This window comes from Dromiciops gliroides, chromosome 4, assembly GCF_019393635.1.
Source record: "Dromiciops gliroides isolate mDroGli1 chromosome 4, mDroGli1.pri, whole genome shotgun sequence".
Classification (NCBI taxonomy): Eukaryota; Metazoa; Chordata; class Mammalia; order Microbiotheria; family Microbiotheriidae; genus Dromiciops; species Dromiciops gliroides.
In genome coordinates, this window is record NC_057864.1 from 476,711,115 (window position 1) to 476,736,354 (window position 25,240).

Consider the following 25,240-nt stretch of genomic DNA (forward strand, 5'->3'; position numbering starts at 1 on the left):
GTTATTTTTACTTTCAGGATCGCTGTTTGTCTTAGGCTTGCCTTGTCCCACTACTAACAACTAACCCAGCTTGCCCAAGATGTGCTGACCCCGTACAAGCATCAAACTGTGTACCTAAATCCTGGTGCTCAGGGCCAGTAAACTGAGTTTGCTTCTGGTTTAAAAAAAAAAGCCAATGAAGTTTTCATAGGATGAAAGCCTGTCTAATTTGACCTGGTGGCTTTTCCAGCCAGAGAACCTTGGAGATTCCTGCTGTCCCCATAGGCAGAAGAGCCTTGTGTGATGTATTTGGGATATTCTTTAGAAATGGGCCTCATGCTGGTTAAATTTCTGGAGAGAGGAATTCAGCACAGACTTGTTCCTAGAAGTGTTAGAAATTGTTGGTGTTGGTTTTTTTTTGCTACATGCTAGGATAATTCCCAAACAAAAGAAAGCTAGATAACCCCCTTTCACCTCTTAATAGTCAAATTAGAGCGAGAAGCTGAAGAGGAGAGAATCCGGAAGCACAAAGCGGCTGCTGAGAAGACCTTCCAGGAGGGAATCGCCAAGGCCAAGCTGGTCATGCGTAGGACCTCCCATTGGCACGGACCGAACCACAACAGGTGGGCTGGCACGGCAGCCTTCACAGTAGTTAGGAGTGCTGAAATGGATTTTGTTTTGTTTTGTTTTTGAAATCAGCCTCTTTGTTCAAGAGAGGTTGAGTGGAAATGTGGGGCCTTCAAAAATGCAAATCTTTTAAGAACAATTCTAATGCTCTTAATACATTTATCAGTAATCTGGGGTTCGGGTAGATAGAATGAAGTCAAGTCCTAGGAACCTTTTCACATGATCTCTTAATAGTTCCTGTTTTCTACCTTGATTGTCAGGTACTGCTATTTTCAGATGAAGTTCCTGGATTATTCATCGAGAAGGGGCTGGGTACACGATAGCATAGACTACAGATTCACCCCGCCTCGAAAAGAACGCTCAGAACTGTCCTGATGAAGATTGCAATCCCCGAAGTAAGTGTCTGCTTTACTCCTGGCTTAGGCTGAGTAATAACGAGGGCCCCCTCTAACATGATTGTTGTTGCCTTTGGAGAATGTCCCCCTTTCCCTCTTTGTCTAAGTCCTAGCCCTCCGTGTTCTCTGATCTGTTGGAAGGTTTTGGCAGCTGATCTTTTGCCTTTGATGTTCATGACAATGATTAGTTTCCTAACACCTTGCATCTGATTCTCCTCAGTTGGGTGGCCTGGCTAGTACAGAAGCGGATCCTCTTCCAGTGTGATCTGAGATTCCAGTGCTTGTAGTCTGTCTTTTTTCAGAGGATGTAACTAAAGGCTAACGATGAGGTGGATTTGCTCGAGGGTCACATGACTTTGTCACCAGAAGCAGACCTTGAACCCAGCTCTGTGGACTCCTAGTGCAATGTCTCAACTTGTGCCTCTAAGATAAGGGAATTTGGGTTAGCAGTCCCTGAAGGCCCTTTCAGTTCTTTTAGGAATAAGAGGCATCATGTTATGGTACAAGGAGGAATCGAGTTAGGATTTTTGTTCTAGCTCTACATGATTGAACACTAGAATAATCCAGTTAATAAGATACTGAGTTGTCACCCAGGTGTTTCCAAGGTGAAATAAGTCATGTATATGGTGGCACTTTGGGGGCAAAACTAATTTCTTTCTTTTCTTTTTTTCTTTTCTTTTTTTTGGGAGGGGGGGAGCAATGAGGGTTAAATTAGGTGATTTGCCCAGGGTCACATAGCTAGTAAGCGTCAAGTGTTTGAGGCTGGATTTGAACTGAGGTCCTCCTGAATCCAGCAGGGCCGGTGTTTTTAACCACTGTGCCACCTAGCTGCCCGAAACTAGTTTCTTTTTAAAAGAATTGTGAAAGTCCCAGAGGAGATGACCAGCCACCATTTTCTAAGAGGTGACATGTAGAGGCAAAATCAAAAAATCGTTAGCCTTGGGGACTTCTGTGGGCCAGGATAGGATGTGTGAAGATGGAGAGAACTCAACCCCCAAATTATTCAAGTATCAGAAAGGAAAATGAGCTGCTTTGGGACCAGAATCCTCTAAAGATTTAACCACGGTTCTGGAGATTGTTTAAAACTTCCTTTACTAGAAATGCACACCCTTGTTGAGTGAGAGGTTTTTCTTTCTTGTAATCTGAATATTGTAATAGTGAGAAAGTGGACTGTATTGAGGCTCTCTTTTCTTCACCCATAGCACATCTCGAAATCCCGTCGTCCTTCTATCGTCTTTTCTCACCTCAGCTCCTGAATAAGGAACCTAGAAGTTCTCATTCTCAGACTTCTGAATTAGCGAGACGACGACGTCTTTACTTTTCCCCTTTGTTCTCTTCAAACTGCTCCTCGATTTGGGGGGGTACCTGCCTACAGACATTCCGATCCCACCCACCGTCCCCTTCTTGCTCTTGGCCACATGAGCAATCCAATTCCAGTTCCACGCTGATCCAAATAGAAGCATTCCATAGACCCTTCCTGATGCAGAGCACCGCTATGGTGTCTGGCTGCCAGGGACCACTCACTTATTGAGAGTTTCCCTGTGGGCACAGCACTGTCCATGTCAGGCAGATGTACAAGTTTGGATAATGGTCCCTGTTTGTGCGAGATGAGGAAATGCCCTGACCCTCTATGGTTTTCTTTCTTAAAAATGCAGTGTTCTTTCAGTGTCGTTACTCTGTTCCACAGGTTCAGGCATAGAAATATTCTTCAGTAATAGAGCATTGTCTCTGATTGGGGGAAAAGGCATGCTGGCTTGGCTTTGAGCCATTCTACAAAAGAGCAGTGTGAGAAGAGTTGACGTTATTTGATCTAATACGTATAACATTTTTCTTAGGTAAAAAAACAAGCCTAGGGAAGAATGCAGGCGTGACCCCCCACCCCGGCTGTGCAACAGAAGGTTCCGTCGAGAGCACTGTACCCAAGCAAGGACAGAACTTGTGGTAACGTGATGGCCAGTGTTGGGCACTGCTCCTTTGCTCCTTCCTCTTTTCATGAAAAATGAAGTCATTGATGGCCCCTGTGCCTAGGTTGTCATCTGGATGGCTGAAGGAGGCAGCATGCTCTGGGGATAGAGGATTGCTTATCCAATCTTCAGAATTAGCTAGGACATTATATCCAAACGTTGCTAAAAACAGCAGTGGGTTTGCTCTAAGAAGTCCAGGAGAGAGAGTGGAGTGTGGAATGGGATTTCCATTGTTGTCCCTAAAGAATTAGTGAGACCTGGGTGGAATCAGCCTTTGCTTGGACGTAATGGGCAACTGCTCACTGATTGGTCCTGGGTTTGTGGTTCTTGCCCCCCTCGCTGGTGCTGCCCTCTTTTCCAGACTCTGGTCTTGTCTGTCCCTACAGGTTTTTATGTGATAGGCCAAAAGGAACTAGATGAATTGCTGAACTGCCTCCACCCTCAGGGAATAAGGAAAGCCAGCTGAAGGAGAGACTGCAGAAGAGGTTAAGACAGACAGCCCATAAACACAATGCCACAAAGCTTTCTTGCATTTCATTTAGCTCCTTGGCTATTGATTTTCTATAGCTGTTTCTAGACTGTCTTGGCTTTTTATAAATGTGTCTTGGATCCTATGTTCTGAACACTTGTTAAACATTGAATGCCAGACTCAGAGCTCCACCATACATGCCAGAGGTAGCTTAAACAAGAGCCTTTCTTCAGAATGGTTCTTACGGGTAGGAAATTCTAGTCACCAACAAAATGAATGTTGGTGCCCATTTTGTTGTTGGAGTCAACTTTGCACCCTGTCCATAGTAGCATTTGTCTCTAAAGCACAAGAATCTTCTGAGGATGTAGAAAGATAGGACTTCTTTGCTGATAAAGGCTTTCCATCCATATACATGTATGTATGTATGTGTATATATGTATTTTATAGTGATAAAGTACATCACACACTTGTCTAGCCTGAAGTGGGCCCTTTCCCCCCAGTTTCTGGTTGCTCTTGATTTTCATGGTTAACTAAGCTTTGATCCCTGGTGCACAGGGGCTCCTGTTCCATCCCTCAAACCTCATACCACATTTTAAGGCCTTCAGTGGGACTTAATCTGTACCACCATACCGCTTTAGCAGTCTCAGATTAAATATGGCACTTTGCTGATTAGAGATGATATCACAGCTGGATACACAGTAATTTCCTTCTCTAATACAGATAGATGGGAAGATAGCCAGCACGTAGCATTATCAGAAAGCGTTCAGCGAGCTCACTTGGGAAAGGCTGCATCTTTACCAGCTCTTACCTGGACACAGGGTAGGTTTGCTGTTCTAATAAATACTCTCAGGTTTTTGCCATGGTTCTTTTTTCCATTTTCCAGATACCAGGGACATCACCCATTCTATCCACCTGGCCAGGAAAACAGAACCTGGCCTGAAATCCTGTGATGGCAACCAGGAACTCCTCAACTTCCTACGCAGCGACCTCATGAGGTGGCAACTCGATTGCAAAAAGGGGGGCCTTGGTTATGTTGAGGAGACATCTGAGTTTGAAGCCAGGGTGAGAGCATTGCAATACGCTTTCCCTTTGGAAGGAAAAATCTGGCTTGGAATTTCCTTGCTTTTTCTTTTTTTCCCCATCATTTTCTTTATTGGAGGGGGGGGGTTATTATTATTATCATCATCATTATTATTTTTCTGATAATGTATACAAGTGATCTGCCCTGGGAGTTTTCTACCTTTTTTTTTTTTTTAATTTTTGGTGGGGCAATGAGGGTTAAGTGACTTGCCCAGGGTCACACAGCTAGTAAGTGTCAAGTGTCTGAGGCTGGATTTGAACTCAGTCCTCCTGAATCAGGCCAGTGCTTTATCCACTACACTACCTAGCTGCCCCTTTCTACCTTTTTTAAAAAAAATTTTCCCCCGTTTATTTAGAATTTAAATTTTTCCCTAAATTATATGTAAAAAACAATTTTTAATGTCGATTTTTAAAACTTTGTGTTCCAAATTCTCTTCATCCTTCCCTTCCCAACCCCCCTTAAGAACACAAGCAATTCAATACAAGTATACATGTTGCAGTCATGCTAAAACATTTCCATATTAGGTTGTGAAGAAAACAGATCAAAAAAAAAACTTAAGAAAAGGAACTAAAAAAAAATTATGCTTCAAACTGTATCAGACACCCTCAGTTCTTTCTCTGGAGCTGGATCAAATTTTTCATAAGTCCTTTCAGAGTTGTCGTGGATCATTGTAGTTGCTGAAAATAGCTAAGTCATTCACAGCTAAACACCTACAATATTGCTGTTACTTTGTATACAGTACATTTCATTTGCAATCAGCTCATGTAAGTGTTTCCAGGTTTTTCTTTCTTTCTTTCTTTCTTTTTTTTTTTGGTAGGGCAATGAGGGTTAAGCGACCTTGCCCAGGGTCACACAGCTAGTAAGTGTCAAGTGTCTGAGGCCGGATTTGAACTCAGTACTCCTGACTCCCCTGAAATTGTGATGGAACACTATTGTGTTATAAAGAAATGATATGGGGCAGCTAGGTGGCACAGTGGATGGAGCACCAGCCCTGGAGTCGGGAGGACCTGAGTTCAAATCCGGCCTCAGACACTTGACACTTACTAGCTGTGTGACCCTGGGCAAGTCGCTTAACCCCCATTGCCTCACTTTAAAAAAAAAAAAAAGAATGCCATAATTTCATCCCATAATTTGTTTTAACATTCCCCAGTTGTTGGCATCTCCCAATTTCAAAGTCACTTTTTGTTTTTTATCTCTTTTTGTATATCAACTACTAGTAGTGGTGTCACTAGTCAAAGAGTATGCATGTTTTATAGCCCTTTGGCCATAGCTCCAAATTGCTCTACAGAATGTTTAGATCAGTTTTACAACTTCACCAAGAGTGCATTCATGTTTCCATTTTCCCCATATCCCCTACAACATTTTGTCATTTTCCTCTGCTGTCCGATTATCCAATTCAGTAGGGTATGAGGCAGTACCCAGAATTGTTGTGACCTTGCATATTTCCAATCACCTGCCATCACCACACTTTAGCTTAGCATTTCCTAGTGGCACTGGGGTATCCTGCATTTGTCTGACCACCTCATACAGCCAGCCATTGGCGAAGTTGTGTTGGAATGGACGTTATTTTCATACTTAAACCGATTCTGAGGTGAAATTGAAGTTGCTGCCTTAGAGGCCAGAAGTGACAGGTGTGGTCAGTCTCGGTCAAAGCTCAGTGGAACCCTAGAGACTTGTTTACTTGTAAACTTGAGTTTGTGTACTTCATATTCCCCAAATGCCTTAAGCTAGAGCTCCACTGGGCTTTCCTCAGAGGGGACTTCCCGGAGCTGCTGAATGGGAAGAAGGAAAAATGGGCTTTGCTTGTGTATCCCAAGCCAGTTGTACCAGGCTGGAGCTGGTCTGAACGAGGAAACCCTGGGTCGTGTGTCCCCTTGCAAAGAGGACTTCAGCAGGTGCACTAGAATAGACCAGTTCATGTTTTGGGTCCTTTGTAGTCTTCCCTTCAGTCAGAAACTGAGTTCTTAGAAGTGGGAATTGTCTGTTCTCTTGAATCTGCTCAGATACTTGGGGTGTTACTGAGATTCCTGTTTTATATAGCACCATTAGCAAAACTTGCTTAAGAATATGCTTTTGTCAGGGGAAAAAAAAGAATTTGCTTTTATCTAAATCCCTCCGGATTGAATATGAGTTGGGGGTTTCTATATCTTGTGGGTGAATTGAACAGGGCATCGGCAATAGTCAGGCTGCTCTTGGTTTTCCAGTGTAGGAGACACAGCCTTCCTGGGAAACTGACTTTCCATGAGGGCATCTAGAACATTTAAACAGAACCTACCCCATGGAGAATAACGTGGTGCCTTACTCTTGTTCATCCTGGCTTTCTGTGGTTCTCTACAGGTCTTCTCCCTGGAGAGTCTAAAGGACTTTGGGGAGTGTGTGATTTCCCTTCAGGCCAGTGTCATCAAGAAATTTCTTCAAGGTTTCATGGCTCCAAAACAAAAGAGAAGGAAACACCAAGAAGATTCCATAGCAAAGACTGAGGAAGTAGATGAAGAAAAGAAAATGGCAGAAGAAGCGAAGGTATTGGCCCTCGGCTTCAGACAGGAGCCAGTTGCAGTTTGATGTCTCTTGCATGTTGCCCACCTGCTCTAGGGTCAGGGCCCCCCCGCCTCTGTCTCACCTCAGATCCTTTGCCGTTTCCCCCATCTTCTTCTTCCTTGTCCTTTGTCTTTCCTTGGCCACTCTCCCATCATTCCCTCTCAGTGTTCTTCCCTCTTGCTTCTCCTTCTCTAACACCAGCCACCCAAATGGGGGGGGGTACATGAAAGATGTCCAGGTGGGGCTGAGCACCCCCGCCTTTCTTTACACAGCGGGAAAGCTTCCACTTGTTTCAAAGAAGGGCACTGTCCAGTGGAATGTAGAATGGCAAACTGTCCCCTCTCTCCACTACAAATTATTTCGATTTCCCACATGTCACCAGGAGGCACAGGAGGGCTCCCAGGGGGCTCCATGCAGCCGATTCTTGGTTATTCACTTTCCTTTTGGCCTTTCCAGAGCCTTCTGTAGGAGGGTTCAGAGATAACAAGGACCCGGATGAGGGTGGCGGCCGTGCTTGCGGTGGAGAAGGCATAGATTACAGACAGGACCTGTCAGCTCAGTGGTAGCAGGGGAGCAGGGTGAAGAATGTCCCATCAACGGAGAGAGAAGTGTGGTGTGGGAGCAGAGGGGTCCAGTTGTAGATGACAGCAGGAAATCTGAGGAAGAGTTTTCCAGCCGGCAGGATGAAATGCAGAACAACGGCTTAGAGATTTATTAGGGGAGGTCAAAGTATCAAATCAAAAAGTTCTCTCCAGAATCTCGGACAAAACGTACAAGGGCCTGTTTTCAAGGTGGAAGAAATGGGCCGAACCAAATCCCATTGAGGAGTTGATGCTGTTTTCTTAGCTTAATACTTTCATGACGGCCAGTATGCAGCGCGCCATGTAGGCCAAAGAGAAGGATTGGCAGCCCCTCTTCCTAGATGGGCTCGGACTAGGCTTGGGCATCCTTTGCATTTCTCATCATTGGCTTCTTTTAAACACCTGTTCCCTGCCCCTGCCCTCAGACTGGCCTTTCAAGACTAGCATTTTTATCTTTGAATTGTTTGGGCCTCCGTTTTCTGGGCTATATCCTGGAAACAGTCGTCATGCCGCCATCTCAGTTATGTGGCTGTTTGTCAATGTGGTGGTGTTGGTAACAGTCTCTGCACCTGGTGATCTGCTCCCCTGACTGAGGGAGCACTCCCCCCGCCCTATCGGGATAAGTTGGAGCCTTTTCCAGGAGAATCGCAGAAGTCATGAGGCAAACGCCGGCTTCCTAGAATTCCTTCCTCAGACTCTTGCCCGGCCAGCATGAAGCCCAGAGTCCTTGCTCTCCAGGTCCTCCTCCAGCACTCCCGGAGCAGGTCTCTCTTTCCTGCATGTGACACCAGAGCAATGACTGGAGAATTCTCTGTCATATAAGACTCAGTGCCTACGTTTTGGCCTCAGGGGAAGATTGGGGGGGCAGTCCTCCCAGGCTTATCCCTCGGGGCCAACATCCATAATACCTTAGCAGAAGAATGGGACACTTGGAAAACTTCAAGTTGTCACCAGTGCCTTCGGCGGTGCTCTGCTACTCCCCACCAGATAACTTGGGTACCTCTTCTTCCCTTCCCTGTTGACTCCATCTAGGAGCAGACGGTCACGTGCAAAAACCAGTGTGTGCTTAAAGTGGATTGTAGGTCCAGTGGCGTCAAACCCCGCATATTGACCTGGAAAACCTCAAACTGATAGTAGCTGGGTTTTTCTGTTTTTGTTTTTTTTTAGTGAGGCAATTGGAGTTAAGTGACTTGCCCTAGGGTCACACAGCTAGTAAGTGTGTGTTAAGTGTCTGAGGCTGGATCTGAACTCAGGTAACTCCTGACTCCAGGGCCAGTGCTCCATCCACTGCGCCACCTAGCGCCTGTAGCTGTTATTTTAAATTAAATTTTGTTAAACACGGTCTCCCAATTCCTTTTAATCTGGTTCAGGCCAGCCTGCAAGCTGACCAAACCTCTGATTTAGGACAGTCAGAACCACTGATAGAGTCCAGATCCCACTTACCGCCGGCACTGACTCCCTCACTGGGTGTGATCTTGAGCAGATGACTCATCCCCACCCAGGTGCCCCTAAAGCCAAAGAAAGCACCCTCCCCCATCTTCCCAGCTGGCTGGCCTCCTCCAGAAACGTCCCACATTAGAGGGGGACCACACAGACTTTCCCCCAGGCTTTTCCTGATTTAGGTCCGGCACTGCACGGTCCTCCTCTTCCCAGGAAATATACCAAGGCTCATGAGTCTAAGCATAATATGCAGCTGTTCTGCTGACAGATGCAGAGGAAGTGTGTGCAGTACCTGCCTTTGTTCCGCTGAGGGCACTGCAGACCATGTTTACTCTGTCAAGTGTGGAGCGCCCTGCAGGAATGGCACTCAGTTGCCCTTTCTCCTGGGTCCTGTGGGGTCACAGAGAGAGCACATGTTTGATCTACCCTGGACCTCAGTGGGGCTCCCTGTCTCTCAATTGAGGGTTGTGATACAGACATGGTGACTATTTCAGAGGTGCGCCCCCCCACCCCCAAATAAATAAGGGAGGGCATGGCCCAGTTGTACCTGCTTTTTTGTACATACAGCTTGGTCTCCTTCTCTGTGTGGTGGTGGTGTGTGTGGGGGACACATGCACATGTGTACACACACATCCATAGGCTCTTGGCATCCCGGGTTAGAGCTTGCTGACCCGCCCCAGCTCCTGACAGCTCTATTTAAGGTCTGCAGCCTGCAGGATAATTGGCCTCTAGAGTGTCTTCCATGACGGGGGGAGGGCCATCCCACTTAAAATAGAGCTGCCTTTGCCCAGGGTCAGTCAGTGGTGTCCAGTTTGGATGCCAGGGGGTGTCCTCTTTTTACTGTTGCTCTCTGCCCTCTCCTAGTGATGATCACTTGGCTCTGAATCAGTCCATGCAGGATCTTCCTCATTGTCCTGAGGGCTCAGCTCAGTATCCCCACCCCCAATCACAGTTTGTGAACAGGCATCTACTGCTTTTATTTATGCTGCGGCAAAGAGATCTGTCATTCACAGAGTCTTCTCCAAGAAGCATTTATTTGAGGGTATATGGTGTGTTTTATTAAAGTGCCTACTTTGTTCTGGGTATTTATGCTAAATTACCTGGGGGGGGTGCAAAAACACAAGTGAAGCAATCCCTTCCCAAAAAGAGCTTACATTTTTTGGGGGGAGCTATGTACAAAGATTATACATGGTAATTGGGCAGTGTGGTATAGGCACTGGCACAAGTTATTACCTTAAAATGAGGGAGGAAGATTGAAAGGGGGGGAAGCGGGTTTTAACTCCATGAGAATAATCCTTCCAATTTTGGAGAGGAAAGCACTGATGCTGGCATTGGGGGTGGGGAGGTGGGTACAGAACCAAGATGGGGCACCAGGGGCGGGAGGCCAAGGGAGCTTGTCCCTGACCTGGTGAACACAGCCCATAAGCACTTTGAAGAGGAACATTCCCACAGAAGTGGTCGTGGCTCGGACCTTCAAGGCAGCTGGAGAGGAGGCAGCCATCCATTCTGAGTAGCACTGGCCAAGCCCCAGAGGAGATGGACCATGGCACTAAGGAGCTTTCCTTCTGTTTGTCTTAGTCTTAATTCGATGCAGATAAAAATATTGCGGCAAAAATGTTACCTGGCTCTTTAGATAGGACTGAGTGAGTAGAAAAAGAAAGTGGACAAAAGTGTGTGCTCTCTATAAGGAATAGCTCTGGGCTCCTTGTGTCCCCCAAGTAGAGACAGCCACACAGGACTGGCATGAGGCCCCACCCTCCCTCTTGTGCGACAGCTCCTGGTACTCTGCTCAAGATGTTGCCTTTCTTATATACCACCTGGGGTAGTGTGTTTGTTTAAAGCACACCAGGAAAGGTGAAGTAGCTATAGTCATCTCCTTGGGTTTTATTTTCTGCTTCATTTCTGTGCAGAGGTTAGTCACTAATTACACCACTCAAAATTCCAACTAAGGGTCCCATCTATAGTCCTCAGGCCCCTTTGTTTTCTCTGTAGGTGGCTTCAGCCTTGGAAAAATGGAAGATAGCCATCCGAGAAGCCCAGACCTTCTCTCGAATGCATGTACTTCTGGGGATGCTCGACGCCTGCATCAAGTGGGACATGTCTGCAGAGAATGCCAGGTGCAAAGTGTGTCGAAAGAAAGGTATGACAGCACGTCCCATTGAAGCTGTGCTGCCGGGCAAGGAGAGCACGGGGATGGGCAGGTTTTCATTGCTAAGCCTTTCTGTACCCTCCTCACAGGAACCATCTACCAAATTTCACAATTTGTCGTAGTTGTAGTCGTCATTGTCATCATTGTCATCATGCCTTTCTCGACACACACACACACACACACACACACCCCAGCCAGGGTCACACAGGCAGGGTATTCAAATAGCTGGAGGTTGAACCCCTGTTTCCTGTGGGTTGAAATCCAGAACTTGTTTCCCTTATCATGACAGGGCCATATGAGGTGTTTCAGTGGTTTAATACCAGCATTGTTCACTTCGTTGAGAACCTGCATATGTTTGAAGGAGAAAAACCTGAATCTTTGGTCACATGAATGATTAAACCTCCAGTGTGTGCCCAGAAAGTGTATTCCTCCCAGGGGAGTCTTTGGCTAAATCATGAGGCAAAGAACCACATTCTTGTTCACACCAGGTCTGATTGCAGCTCTCCCCCTGGAAGTCTTTGGAAAGGCATTTTGGGAGAAGTTCCCCACAGCAGCCTGGGATCAGTAATTCTGGAGACATCTCCCACAGCAAATGAGGTTCCTGCAGAGAGGCAGGAAGTTGCATCTGGTAGAGGGAGGGAGCCACAGGATTTGGGGAGAAAAGTCCAGGGGCACAGCCTGGTCGCTTTGAGCAGCTCCTTTCTGAGTTAGAAGTCATCTCTGCTCTCCTGGGTCCAAAGGAACCTTCCCAAGGGCAAGTTAAGCTTCGAGGAGCTGCCTGTCACCTGGTCCCTGAGTGGCCTCGGGTCAGTTCAGACCACTCTTTTTTTTTTTTTTGGCAGGGCAATGAGGGTTAAGTGACTTGCCCAGGGTCACACAGCTAGTGTCAAGCATCTGAGGCCGGATTTGAACTCATGTCCTCCTGAATCCACGGCCAGTATTTTATCCACTGTGCCACCTAGCTGCCCCCAAACCACTCTTAAGACCAGTTCATCGTACAGGTTTGGGGCCCATCTCCCTTCATTGTCCCATTTACAAACTGGGAAGATTAACACCTGGTTCTTTCATCTTTCTCTCTCAGAAGGTCTGTCCTATGGCAGGGATTTGTATATGACTGGAAAAAAAAAAGGACCTAGGACTTGAGTTAAAATGAGTCTTGGTGGAATCCTCCAGCATGCCAGGGTGTTTTAGCCCAAACTCTGAGGAGTTTGCCATATCGTAGAAATAGCTGAGCTATAGGGCCCTGCCCAGTCAGCTAGTAGAATGTTTTGGCCCCAGGGGATCTTCCTGAGTAGCTCCCTTGAGCCCCTCATGGAGACTGAATGTCTGTTGCCATGCTACCAGACAATGTGGCTCTGGGATGATTTGTTTTTTTGTTTGGGGGTCGGGGTTGTGCAGGTGAAGATGACAAGCTGATCCTATGTGATGAGTGCAATAAAGCCTTCCACCTGTTTTGTCTGAGACCGGCACTGTATGAGATTCCAGATGGAGAGTGGCAGTGCCCAGCCTGCCAGCCTGCTACTGGTCGACGAAGCTGCAGGGGCAGGTGAGTGAGCACAGCGTGAACTTGGGGAGACTCTTTTTACTTGCTGGCCTGGCAGATAGACCCAAGCTTGCACCAACAACTTTCCATTTTAGTGATTGTCTTTCCTGGTGGATTTGATGCCATTGTTGCTCATACTCAGTGTGGCTCTTACTGAAGGGGTTGTGGGAGAGGTCGAGGGCAGAGCCGTGTGATCTCGCCCGCCTCTCCCCATAAAGTTATATCCTGCTCCATCTCGGTTACAGTTGGAGAACAAAAGGGAAAAGCCGTCCTGTTCCCCAAAGGTTAGGCCTTTAGCCAGCTGGTGGAGGTGGAATTGTACTTGCTTTGATGTTTTGGTCACCTGCAAGCTGTCTTTTACCTCCTGGAATGGAGCCATCATGAGAAACAACACCTGTCGGCTTCCTCTGGTCCTCCTGGTGTTCACCCTTAAAATGCTGAGCTGGCCATTCTGTCTCTGGGCTTTAGTTTGTGTCATGTCTGGCCGGCCATCCTGGGTCCAATTCAGTTCTCACTTATGACTAGACAAACACATATCCATATATTGGCTGCTATGGCCTGTGTCCTCCTTTTGGGACTCATTGAGTATCTAAGTCAATCTCCTTCTGTCCCTTTCCTCCCCAAAAAGGAATTACACTGAAGATTCAGATGATGAGGACGATGGAGAGGAAGGGGATTCAGAAGAGGAGGAGGAGGAAGAGGAGGAGGAAGAGGAGGAAGATTATGAAGTGGCTGGAGTTCGACGTAAGTGTTTGAGCCGCATGACTGAACCTGGACTTGATGTGTTTAATGTAAACTCAAAACTCCCCATAGCCGAAAATCGTCATTAATCTTCTGCCCAGAGTCAGGAAGCTTGTCCCTCTGTACTTGGGCTACAGATGACGCCCCTCCCAGCTCCCTTGGGCGTCATAGTCAGAGACAGGCTGGCAGGATTGGGAGGCCTCAGGTGGGGCACAAAGGCTCCCTACTTTGTGATGGATGTTTTACTGTAGCCCCTCCACCAGTGGCCATGGAGTGCTGAGTGTGCCTTTTGTGTGTGCTGCTTGTCTGGAGGTGGTGGGCAGGGAAGGCAGTTGGGCTGCTTTATCATGGCTGCCTTTTTCTAGGGCTGAGTGCTGTACGGGTGCTCAGTGTCAAATCCTTTTGGTCCAGACAGTTTAAAAAGAAGTTTGCCCCTATATTGGCTTGTCCAGATGACATCAAACCACCACATTGACTCTGTTTGCCCTGTCTTCTTTCCCCATGAGGTTCAGGGGTAGCCTGAATAGAGGAAGGTAGAGTAAAAGTTTAAGTAAAGGGGCAGCTAGGTGTCTCAGTGGATAGAGCACTGGCCTTGGATTCAGGAGGACCTGATTTCAAATCCGGCCTCAGACACTTGACACTTACTAGCTGTGTGACCCTGGGCAAGTCACTTAACCCTGACACCCACCCCCCCACCCCCCCAAAAAAAAGTTTAAGTAAAAAGCTAGTGCTTCCTGTCTGGTCTCTGACAGAATCACTAGCCCCAGAAATGTTTTCCCTTTACCAAGAGAATGAAGAATCCAGCTCTTGGTGTGGGGAGTGGATTCTGAAGGGCCTCACTCACATTCCAGACCAATATTCTGCTTGCCTTGGCCACTGATGTTAAATTTATGTGGAATTGTTAGCATCTCTGCCCCCACAATCACCCTCATCACCAAGTCAGTTGCACACTTGTCAGGGCCCACCATTAGGAACTGCTTCTGCTATTGAATCCCCATAGCCCACCATGGCCTTTACAAGTGCCAGGCAGCTAAGGAAGCCAACTCAGATGATTCCCACATCATCTTGGTGTCTTCTTCCACTGTTGCTCCTCCTTTGGGCTTTGAATTCACAAAGATGCCTGGGACAATTTGGGATGAATCTATAAGTCCCCTGGAGGACTGACCTGTTTGACCAGTTGATGGAATCTCTTAGGGTAACTTACTCCTCCACCACTTTGGACTGGGATCCTTGACTTCTTTGAGTAGCCAAGCCCTAAGCTAAGTGCTCTGACAATAGTAAAAGAAGGGCTGCTGTGGTCTAAAAATGCAATAGAAATGTTGTCAGTCCAGTCTCTCTGCCTCAGGTCTCCACCTCATGTCCAAAATTTCAGCTGCTGAGTATCCAGGATGTGAGCCTGGACAAATCATTGTGGCAAAGCTTTGATTTAATGGAGAAGGCCAGAGCTTAAATCTTAGTGGAGCATTTGTTTCTGAGGGCATCATTGGACACAGTGCCAGGAGCAGTGGCCTTGTGGGCCAGGCCGGTCACTATCCATTTGAGGTCTACAGTCCACAGTTGTGGTTTTGTTGTGTGGTGTAGGGAGCAGCCACAGAGATAGCCACCCCCCAGACTGGCCAGTGAGGGCAAAGCTCACAGGAGGTAGGTCAGCCTTGTGCCTCTGGACCTTCTCCTCGCCTCGCCGGCACTTTGTTGGCCAGTATTTCTTTGAAAGGAAATTCTGTTGCATTCTGGGTGCATTGGCACCTGCCCAGAGGGTCCTCAGGACAGCTCTTTACTTTCCAAGGGAATTGTGAGCAGATGACACGTCCTGCGGGCTTCCACTGGCTGCTCCCCTTAAGTATCTTGAGTTTGACTTGGGGGGGGCGCAGTGGGAGGGCTTTGGCAGCATTCCGTCTCTGCTTTTCTCTTGGGCTTGTTTTGTATCTGAGAATCTCCCTTCTAGAGAAAAGGAAGCTCGAACATCCCACCCGGGAGATGGTGAGGGGGCGGAGCGGAGGCCGGGAGCCTGCGGGGCCTGCCAGGATTGGGCCTCTCAAGTTGTGGTCACTGCCTTCCTCTCTCTTCTGCAGCCACACTTTGCTCTCTTTTTTTTTTTAAAGTACGACCCCGAAAGCCAGCCCGGGGCAAGCACGGTGGCATCTCGTCCGGGTCAAGGCCGGGCCGTCGTGCGGGCAAGAAGTTACATCCTCCCGGGAGACCCCGGCAGAGGGCCCTGCCTGTAGAAGAGGCAGAAGTGGATGAGCTGGTAAGGTTGAATTGGTTTCAGGCGACAGGTGGGGACGCCCCTCCTCTTTCTCCTCCCCCTCCCTACCCTCCTCCACCTCCACCTCATTGGGGGAGGGGGGGCTTAGAGCAGGGCCCAAGCCAGCTGGGCTGTTAGGCCCTTCAGGGACCCAGCTATGCCCGGCATCCCTCTGCATTCACTTTTCACACGTTGTCTGTAGCTTGTTTTTAAATAGTCTCCCTCTGTCTCCAGGGGGTCGGAGGGGCCGGGGCTCATGGCCGTGAGAATGCCAGCAATGCCAGGACCTCGCTTGCTGCCTTGGTCTTTGACAGTTGTTGGGGAGGCCCCTCCCCAGCCCCTGGGCCCTCCGTGCTGGGGGGAGGGGGTGCCTGCCCAGGCAGAACTCACAGTGTTCTTCGGGTGTGGCTGAGCCTGCTCCTCCTGTGGGCCGCCTGCTCGTAGTCCTGCCACAGGTCCAGCTGGGCCCGAGGGTCAGTTTCACCCTGAGACCTGGAGCCGCACAGCTTTAGCTCTCCTTGGGTTTTTCTCTGTGACGGCAAAGTCCCCAGGCCGTCGGCTGTTGCTGGTCATGGCTTTAAGTGACATATTGAGCCCTCCCCAGAGCTGGCTCTTACCCCAGCACAGCGACTTGGGGAAAGGCAAATGGGGCTGGAGCCAAGCAGGGTGGTGCTGCGGGGCTGGGCACGCTTTCCTTTGTCCCTGCCCTAGCATTCTGCCCCAACCTTCTCTGCCCATGCTGCTGGCTTGAATGTCTAAAGGGATTTCTCTTCTTAGTTTACCACAAAAGGCCTCTGATGGCCTCTGTTAGCATAAAGGGAAGAAGACTCCACACCGTTTTCATCCAGGAAGTGCAGGACAGAGATGCAGGAGTGCATGCGCATGGACCCGTCTCTGTCCCTTTGGGCCCAGTTCTTCCTTCCCTCCCCCATTCCCTTCCTGCGGCACTTAGGGGTTCACTAGAATCACCTTCTTTCCTCTGCTTGGGAACAGGTGCTTCAGACCAAAAGAGGCTCAAGAAGGCAGACCTTGGAGCTGCAGAAGTGTGAAGAGATCCTCGCCAAGCTCATCAAGTTCCGATTCAGCTGGCCTTTCAGGTCAGCGCCCTGCCCCCCTCACACCCAGACTGGGCTGAGCCCCCGAGGGCCCCTCCTTGACCTTCCCCAGCTCAGTGGGGGGGTGTTCTTGTCAACAGTGGGCTTGTCCCTGGCCATCAGTGGCTGACTTCCCCCTCGGGCCTTCCTTTCCCTGCAGGGAGCCTGTGACCACAGAGGAGGCAGAAGATTACTTTGAGGTCATCAGCCACCCCATGGACTTCCAGACGATGAAGAATAAATGCTCGTGTGGCACTTACCGCTCAGTGCAGGAATTCCTGTCTGACATGAAGCAGGTGTTTGCCAATGCGGAGCAATACAACTGCCATGGCAGCCACGTGCTGACCTGCCTGGCGAAAACGGAACAGTGCCTCGTGGCCCTGGTGCACAAGCACCTCCCGGGCCACCCCTACGTGCGCAGGAAGCGCAAGAAGCTCCCGGACCAGCCTTTGGAGGGGGAGGCAGGGGACAGTGACCCAGAGCCGCTGGGACATCCCAGGGGGCGGAAGAGGAAGAAATAAAAGGCGGCCAAGGACAGTGTCTGGGTGGCGGTGGGGGAGAAGACTGAGCGGGCCTCCCAGGGAGCAGTTCAGAGGGAGGGAGAACCCTGGGGGGGAGCGGCTCTTCTCTGAGGCCCCGCCTCGCTGCCTAGGCCTCGCCGACACGACTGAGAGAACTGAGCGCCTGCTTCCGATATAATAAATGTTGTTAGGCAATGTTGGTACTAGGTTGGCTTCTGTGCCCAGAGTGATCTCAAGAGGGGTGGAACGGGGATGGGGGCAGGCGCTCTTGCTGCCATGTTGAGATTGTTAGGAAGTCAGTGAAATGCCAAGGTGTTCCCTGCGAGTCCTGCCCCTCCTTGCTGAGAGTTCTCTCCTCCTTTACAGCCCCCGGGGGGCTACCATAGAGGGCTCCAATGCCTTCTGCGGCTGCCTGCAGTGCCGAGCCCCCGCTCTTAACCACGGGGAGGGATTGTTTTGCTCCACAGGACCAAGAGAAACCAGGCCGATGGGCTGTTGATTTTAAAATATATATATATATACATACATATATATATTTATATATGGTCTTGATTTTTTTGGAACCCCCTCTCCCCCATCTCTTCCTCCTGCCCCCAGTAGAAGTGGGTACATCCCCCTGTTAAGAGGTCAGTTCATTTTTCACCAGCATCATGAGACAATTTGGCTTTGAAGTGATCTTGGTGGGCCCGAGGGGATGTTCCCTTCATCCCTCCACCCCCCATGCAATTGAGGCACTTCACTACCCAAAAGACTGGAGGTTCCTGTTCCCTTAGCTGGCTTCTAATCATGCAGCCAGTCCTTTCCTTGGATGAATCTGGCCTGAGGAGGGATGTTGGCCCCCAGCCCATCTCTCAGCCAGACAAGGTTTGGGGAGCAGAACAAAAGCAGGAAGAATTTGAACGTGTAACTTTTTTAAAAATTGATTTTTCTAGTTATTGAAAGTTGCTTGTTTCAGCAGTGATATTGTATAAAGGACACCTTGTAAAATAATTCTGTCGTCTTGCTTTGGCACATGTACAGGACAATTTATATGAAAGCTGTGTTTGCTTAATCCTTGTCTCCTTGCGTCCCCCACCCCACCCCCCAGCTCATTGAAAGCCAGAAGGGGGGGGTCTCCACTCTAGGCCGGTGAGGGGGTCTGTAGTCTTGGCTCCCTGACAGCAATGCCGCTCTCTTCTCAAGCTCCTTCCTCTGGCCAAGTGAGGAGGCCCTAGACTCCAGCTGGGAGAATCTGAAGGTGTCAGTGGCCCCCAGATGGAGAGCTCTTTCCTCCATGAGTCTTTAGCCCTAGTTGTACTTAGGCAAAACTTTGTAGTCCTGATTCCCTTTTATGGCCAACTTTGATAAAAAAAAAATACAGAACAGGGTTCAATTTTTTTATCAAGTTTGAATTTGGAAACCGAGTCAAACAGCTCTCGTGTACCTATTTAAATAAACCTGCAAAAGTGATGTAACTCCTAGGATTTGAGAATAAAATCTTTACTACCAAACTGCAAGGTGTGTGTCCCTATATATCTTATTTCGGGGGCAGAAAAGGAGGTGGCTGAAGTGGATCGCTGCTCCCACGTTCTTGTCTAGAACTGGAGCCAGTGGTGACATCCACAGCCTTGTCCTCCCTCCCCACAGGCCCAATTCTTGTTAACTATTGAGCATCCGATGTTACTTCAGTGACGTCTGAATTGTATGTTCCTTTTCCTCTTTGTTTTTGTTTTTAAAAATTGTCATTCAGGAGCAAAAGGGCCTGCCAGAGACCAGGCTTGTAATAAATTGAAATTTCAAACAATAAACGTTATGTACGTACTCGTGTTTGTTTAAAAAAAGAATCTGGAGACATGAGGGTCTTTGTGTCACGGGTGGCTGGCCCTCGCTCTGTCCACCTTGGCCCAGACTGCTGTGAAGGCGGCACAGGCTGACCTGCAGTTCCTCCAGTGTCACATTTGGCTTGCCTGGCGAGGTGATGTCTTCTATTTTAGCCACAGGTCAGGCTTGTGGGCTGCTCTGCATCTCCTTCCTTCCCGGGTGCGTCTCTGATGTCTTGTTTAGGTGCTCATAAATTATGCTATTAACTGGAATGTCCTGATGTTTTTTTCTTTTTAAACAAAACTCAAACTTCAGACATTGTGTAAAATTGGGAAGTAGGTGAACTCTGGCTTTGCAGGTGTCCCTGGGAATGTTTTCTTGGGTCAGGTGATTCCTCCAAATAGAAGTTTACATTCCCTGGAGCTAGACACTGACCATTTGGAGGTTGGCGAATAAGGAAAGTGACCTTGGGAGGAGGAGCTATTTCTCCAGAGATGAGGGAGCACCCCCTGCTTCCTACCAGTTGGGAAAAGTGTGGACCCTGTTAAGGTACTCAAACCTGTACTGAGCCTGAGCTGAGGCCAAGAGCAAATGAACACGGACAAACTCTAGCCTTGGATTGGTCAGGGTCTGCGGCCTTGGGCCTTGGGGCCTGTTGTATACGGCTCCACTAAAATCCTCCCCAGACCTGCCCTGTGCAGGAATATGGTCTTTCTGGACTCCCTAGAAAGGCTGGTCCGAGCTCTGCTAATGAGGTTAGGCAGTGTGATCCTGCCCTGGCCCAGTTCCCACTTCACGGGTGGTCGGCTATGCTCCTGACTGACTTTTGCTTTCAGTAGTACCCACTTAATGCTGGTTAGGGGGAGCCCTCAAAGTATCCCCCAGAGGGCTGGGCAGGGTGTCCCTGTCCATCTCTAATGAGTTCAGTCCATAAAGAGGATGTAGGCTTTATTCCTTTGCACTGAGGGAGATGGTGCTCGAATCAGATACCTGGGGATGGGGGGGGGGGCTGGAATGCTTCCCAGGTTTCCACTCTCCCTCCCCCACAGCTAATTCCTCACAGATTATTGTGAGCATCGGTAGGATCAGAGCTGGATATAACCTTCGGAAGCCACCTGGAGAGTAGAAAGGGACCTTCCCAAGCAACTTCATGCCTGCAATGGGACAGCTAGATGAGAATGCGCCCCCCCCCCCCACCATTCTAGAGGTTTGTTTAGACGCTCAACCAGCAGGCACAAGCTGGGGCACTGTGGGATCCTGGGAAAAGGGACTGCAAACTAGAACTTCCCACCCCTCAGGTAACAGGTTCCCAACACAGACCTCCATTTCAGGATGGTGACTCCCAGAAAGTGAGGTTAGAGCCATCTTTGGGGTTCTACTTTTCCAAAGGTGGGTCCTGCGCTGCTGACCTGACCCTGTGGCCAGTCTGTCTGGATTCCAGGGGTTCCACTGACCGTTACCATCCCTCTCCATCCTTATCAAAAAAGCATGGCCGCAGACCTATGAACTTTGAGTTGTCTCCCTGGAACAAATACTGACTGTGAGGGTCAAGGCACCAAAAAAGACTGGAGGGGGACACCTTATCACATCAAGGGAAGGGAGAGAAGGGAGGAGGAAGAGCCCACTCAGCCCGAGCCGAGCCCTTTCCATGCACGAGCATGCATGGTGACCCAAATCTGTGTTTATGCACATGTGCGCACGCACACACCCCTGAACTCATTTGAACACTGGAGGTAGGGGCCCCCTCCCCGTGGGAGTCTTTCTCTACTACATTAGGCTCTCTCCCATCTCCCCCCTTCCTGGCCTTGGGATTCAGATGGAGGTGCATTTCCTTTCTCCTCCACCCGGAGTCAAGCCTTTTCCAAATGGTGCGTCTGAGTGGGGCTGGGGGGAAGTGGGGGTAGAGAAAGGCAGACGAAGTCCTGCTAACCTAGCCCATCTCCCTAAGAACGCAGGGCATCCTCAAGGCTCCATTTTGCCATTACCATGCCTCCTTCCTGAATTGGGGTGATGAGAGCCCAGAAATCTACCCTTGGGAAGGGGGTCAGAAAACACTGAGGGGCACTATCTGGGTATGACTGGACACAGGATCCTCATGCTGGCCTCTGCCACTCAGGAAGGCACCTAGTGCTGACTGCTATTTTTGCCTTATAACCTTAGGGGAGATGAGCTTGAGCCCAGGCTAGAGGGGGTAGATTTTACTGCCTTGCGAGGTTCAGCAGAGACAGGACCCCCAGAGAACAGCCCCGCCCCCAGCTTCTCATGGGCAGAATATTCTCTAGTGTCAGGCTCTTCGCTGGCCTCCAGTTCCCCTGCATCTTCCTTTCCTTGGGGTCTTCATAGGGCAGCCTTGTGACCTGCTATTACTTCAATGGGGCAGGGGTCGTAGGTTTTGACTTGCAGCAGGACACACTGTATTACACACACACACACACACACACACACACACACACACACACACACACACACTGTCAAGCTTCCCTTTCCCCTCCCCCACCCGCTCCCTTCTCATTTCTTATTGGCTCTTAGAATACCCAACAGCCAACCCGGGAAGGACATCGATGACCATCCTGTTCAATTTCCTGAGAGAGAAGTAACTTAGGAGGCCATTGTTAACGTGGCCAAGCTCAGAGGCAAAGCCAGGTCTTCTAACTCCAAGACCAAAGCCCATTGAGGTCCCTGATGGAGGCGGGAGCCAGACTGGCGACTTGTCATACTTCTTCGCCCGTCGCCTCGTGACCCCAGGAAGGCGGCTTCCGTGTAACCCCACTGTGCCCCGTGAAGGGCTGTGCACAGGCCGCACTGGCTCTCACCTCCTCAGAGGCACGGACAGGAGAGAAGACAGAGTCTGGAGGACACTGATGTTCTAGTGCCCAGGGAGGGGGCGCTTAAGGGGACACTGGTGTGACTGGACCGGATCTCCTTCCCCAGTCTGTCCTGCCTTAGACATGTGGGAATCCTAGAGCCTTGGCGGGGAGTCAGGGCCAGGCCAGCATCCCGAGTCAGACTTTCATCCATCCCAACTCCAGACCAGAAAGGGAGGGAGGGAGGGAGAAGGGAAAGCGCTTTAAATGGTGACAAATCGGGGGGAGCCGAGTGTCTGGGGAAGGGGCTCTAGGGCCAGCCACCCCCAGGGCACACTCTCTGACACACCTGTCTCAGGTCTCAGTCATGGGACGATGTCTGTGGGACAGATGAGCCCTTGGGTCAGGCCCCCAGCATGCACAGGCCCGGGTGAGGAAGGGGAAAAACCCAGCCCCCAAAGCCCATGAGAAACCCAGCTGTCTCAGCAGAAAGGCTTCGTCCCCAGCCCCACCCCCACCAATCCAGGAACTAGAGCGAGGCCCTCAGCCCCTCCACAATATCTGCCCCCTCTTCAAACCTTGTCCCCCCCTTCACCTCCTCCCGGCAGACTCAGGCAGGCAAGGGGTGCCACACAGGGTGGGGTGAGGGGGGTTTATTCCAGTCGATGCTTCCAAAGGAACTTCACAATAAATTACATCATTAAATAAACTTCGGCCTGGATCATGGCCTTCTGCCCTCCCCTCCCCCTCCCCTCAATCCACACTTCTTCAGGAGCTTCGGGTCTGGGGACACATGCAGTTCTGTCCCCTCTAGTTTGCTCCCATGGGGTGCAGAGCCCACTGGGGCCTAGGAAGCTGCTGGGAGTGTCCTCTCCTTGCTCCTCAACCAGCCCCCCTCTCTCCTTCCAGGCTGCCCTCGGCTCTGCCGACCTTGACAGCTGGGTGGCTGCTTCAGCTGTCCCAGAAGGCAGCGTGTGCGCCTGTGTCCCAGCTCGAGGGGGCGGGGGTGGATGGAGGCCTAAAAGGGTGTGTGGGGGAGGAGAGCCCTAAAGCCCCCTCTCCAGGGACCCTAGAGGTGCGTGGGGTTCTCCAGATACGGGTCTGCCTTGGTCATGTGCAGGACCACGGCTGGGGCCTTGTAGTGGCAGTGGGCCCCGCGGCCACAGCCCGCCGGCCCCCCACACCCCTTGCCTCTGGCTCGGCCAACCCCTGCCAGTTTCCGGTGGCACAGGCTCTGCCAAGTCTGGAAGGTCTTCGAACTCCAGACCCAGACGCCACTAGTAATGCCCACCACGAGGGACATAAAGATTTTCAGCATGAAGACAGCCACAGTGGGCACCGAGCCCCCGCGCAGGGAGCAGTCCCGGCGCCCCCCCGGGGACGGCGGCCGCAGCGCACGGCTGCTCCGTGGCCCGCAGGCGCCAATAGTCCATGTTCAGCCTCTCGTAGACATAGCAGACGATGACGCAGGTGGCCGGCACCGTGTAGAGGATGGAGAAGACGCCGATCTTCACCATCAGCTTCTCCAGCTTCTCCGTGTTGGTGCCTCCCGTCTTCATGATCTTCCGGATATGGAAGAGAGCCACGAAGCCGGTGAGCAGGAAGCTGGTCCCCAGCACCAGGTAGCAGGAGAGGGGCACCAGCACAAAGCCCGTGAGCGCGCTGGCGTCCATGCTGCCCACGTAGCAGAGCCCTGTCAGCTCGTCCCCGGCCACCTTGCGCAGGGTGAGGATAACGATGGTCTTGAGGGCCGGTAGTCCCCAGGCCGCCATGTGGAAGTAGCCCCCGTGGGCCTCTATGGCCTCGTGGCCCCACTTCTTCCCGGCCGCCAGGAACCAGGTAAGCGTGAGCACGACCCACCAGAGCGAGCTGGCCATGCCGAAGTAGTAGAGCAGGAGGAAGACGAGCGTGCAGCCCGTGTTCTCCAAGCCCTCCTGGATCACGTAGAGGGCCCCGGCCTCCTGGTCGCAGGCCACGCTCTGCGCCCCGGCCACGGCGCGGATGAGGAAGGCCAGCGAGTACACGTTGTAGCACATGGAGAGGAAGATGATGGGCCTCTCGGGGTACTGGAAGCGGTGGGGGTCCAGCAGGAAGGTGAGCACGGTGAAGGCGGTGGAGAAGAAGCAGAGCGCCGACCACACGGCCATCCACACCAGGGCGAAGTCCTTGTCACGCCGGGACCAGAAGACCTCCACCCCCGGCGCGCAGCGGGGCGCACACGCGCGGCTCTTCTCCACGTACTGGAACTTGTCCGGGTTCTCGCAGGCTGGGGGGCCGGGGCCCGGGCCCGGCGGGGGGCGCGGGGGCCGAGGCGCCACGGGCAGCATGCCCAGGCCCTGGTGGCCCTGGTGGCCGCCCGAGGCGGCGCCCCCCGGGGCGGCGGGCGCGGGGCCAGCCGTGGCGTTCTCGGGCGCCTCCATGCACAGCGCGTGGGGGTCGTTGGGCGTGGGCAGGCGCGCGCAGTCCAGGGCGTCGGGCCACGGGAAGCTGAACTGCTCCATGACGGGCGCGCAGCGGCGGCGGGCCTGCTCGCACATGGGCCGGCAGGCGGGGATGGGCGTCGACACCTGGTCTGTGCACATGGGCGCGTAGAGCGAGCACAGGAAGAAGCGCAGGTGCGCGTGGCAGCCGTACTCCACGAGCGGCGCGAACTCGTGCAGCTTGGCCGCCGCCTCGGCCTGCGTCTCGTGGCCCAGCAGGTTGGGCATGCGGGTCAGGTTGTAGCCGATGCCGCGGCACATGGGGATGGCCACGGCCTGGCAGCGCGCCCAGCCCCGGCCCCGCTCGCGCTCCGCCTCGTCCGGCCCCAGCTCCAGCGCGGCTGCCGCTGCGCCGGCCACCAGCAGCGGCCACAGCAGCGCGGCCCGCGCCGGCCCGGGGGCCATGCCGGGGGGCGCCCCGAGGAGGGCGCCCCGGAGGAGGGCGCGCGGCGGGGGCGCGGGACGCGCGCGGCTCACTGCGCCCCCGGAGCTCCGCGAGCGGGGCCGCCCATGGCTCTGCCGCCGCCGCCCGACCGGACCGACCGGACCGCCCGGACCGCCCGGACCTCCCCGCCCCGCTCCTCTCCTCTCCGGGTCCGCGTCTGGCTCCGGGTCTGGGTCTGGAGCCGGGTCTGGGTCTGCGTCTGCTCGCTCCGGAGCCGCCGCGCCCGGAGCTACCGGAGCCGCAGCCGGAGCCGGAGCCAGAGCCGGAGCCGCAGCCGCCGCCGCCACCTCCGCCCGAGCTGGGGAGCCTGGAGCCTCCCGAGCCCCCTCCGGGCCGGCGCTACC

At 51.6% G+C, this 25,240-nt stretch overlaps 2 protein-coding genes across 2 annotated transcripts in view; one reads left to right on the top strand and one right to left on the bottom strand.

Annotated features, from left to right (window-relative positions):
- Positions 1–19,159, top strand: part of BAZ1B (bromodomain adjacent to zinc finger domain 1B) — a 68,602-nt gene extending 49,443 nt beyond the window's left edge. Inside the window, 16 exon segments of the mRNA XM_044000516.1 lie at positions 464–606; positions 867–911; positions 913–978; positions 980–1,001; positions 2,837–2,942; positions 3,352–3,364; positions 3,366–3,414; positions 3,417–3,450; positions 4,325–4,496; positions 6,853–7,035; positions 11,067–11,214; positions 12,622–12,769; positions 13,395–13,510; positions 15,610–15,755; positions 16,746–16,849; positions 17,007–19,159. Of these exon segments, the coding sequence (XP_043856451.1) occupies positions 464–606; positions 867–911; positions 913–978; positions 980–1,001; positions 2,837–2,942; positions 3,352–3,364; positions 3,366–3,414; positions 3,417–3,450; positions 4,325–4,496; positions 6,853–7,035; positions 11,067–11,214; positions 12,622–12,769; positions 13,395–13,510; positions 15,610–15,755; positions 16,746–16,849; positions 17,007–17,367 (1,856 nt within the window). The 3' untranslated portion in view covers positions 17,368–19,159.
- Positions 19,160–22,638: 3,479 nt separating this feature from the next.
- Positions 22,639–24,856, bottom strand: FZD9 (frizzled class receptor 9). The gene is given in 2 exon segments (XM_044000073.1): positions 22,639–23,352; positions 23,354–24,856. Coding segments are annotated over 2 exon segments (1,815 nt in total). The 3' UTR covers positions 22,639–23,040.
- Between the last annotated feature and the right edge of the window lie 384 nt (positions 24,857–25,240).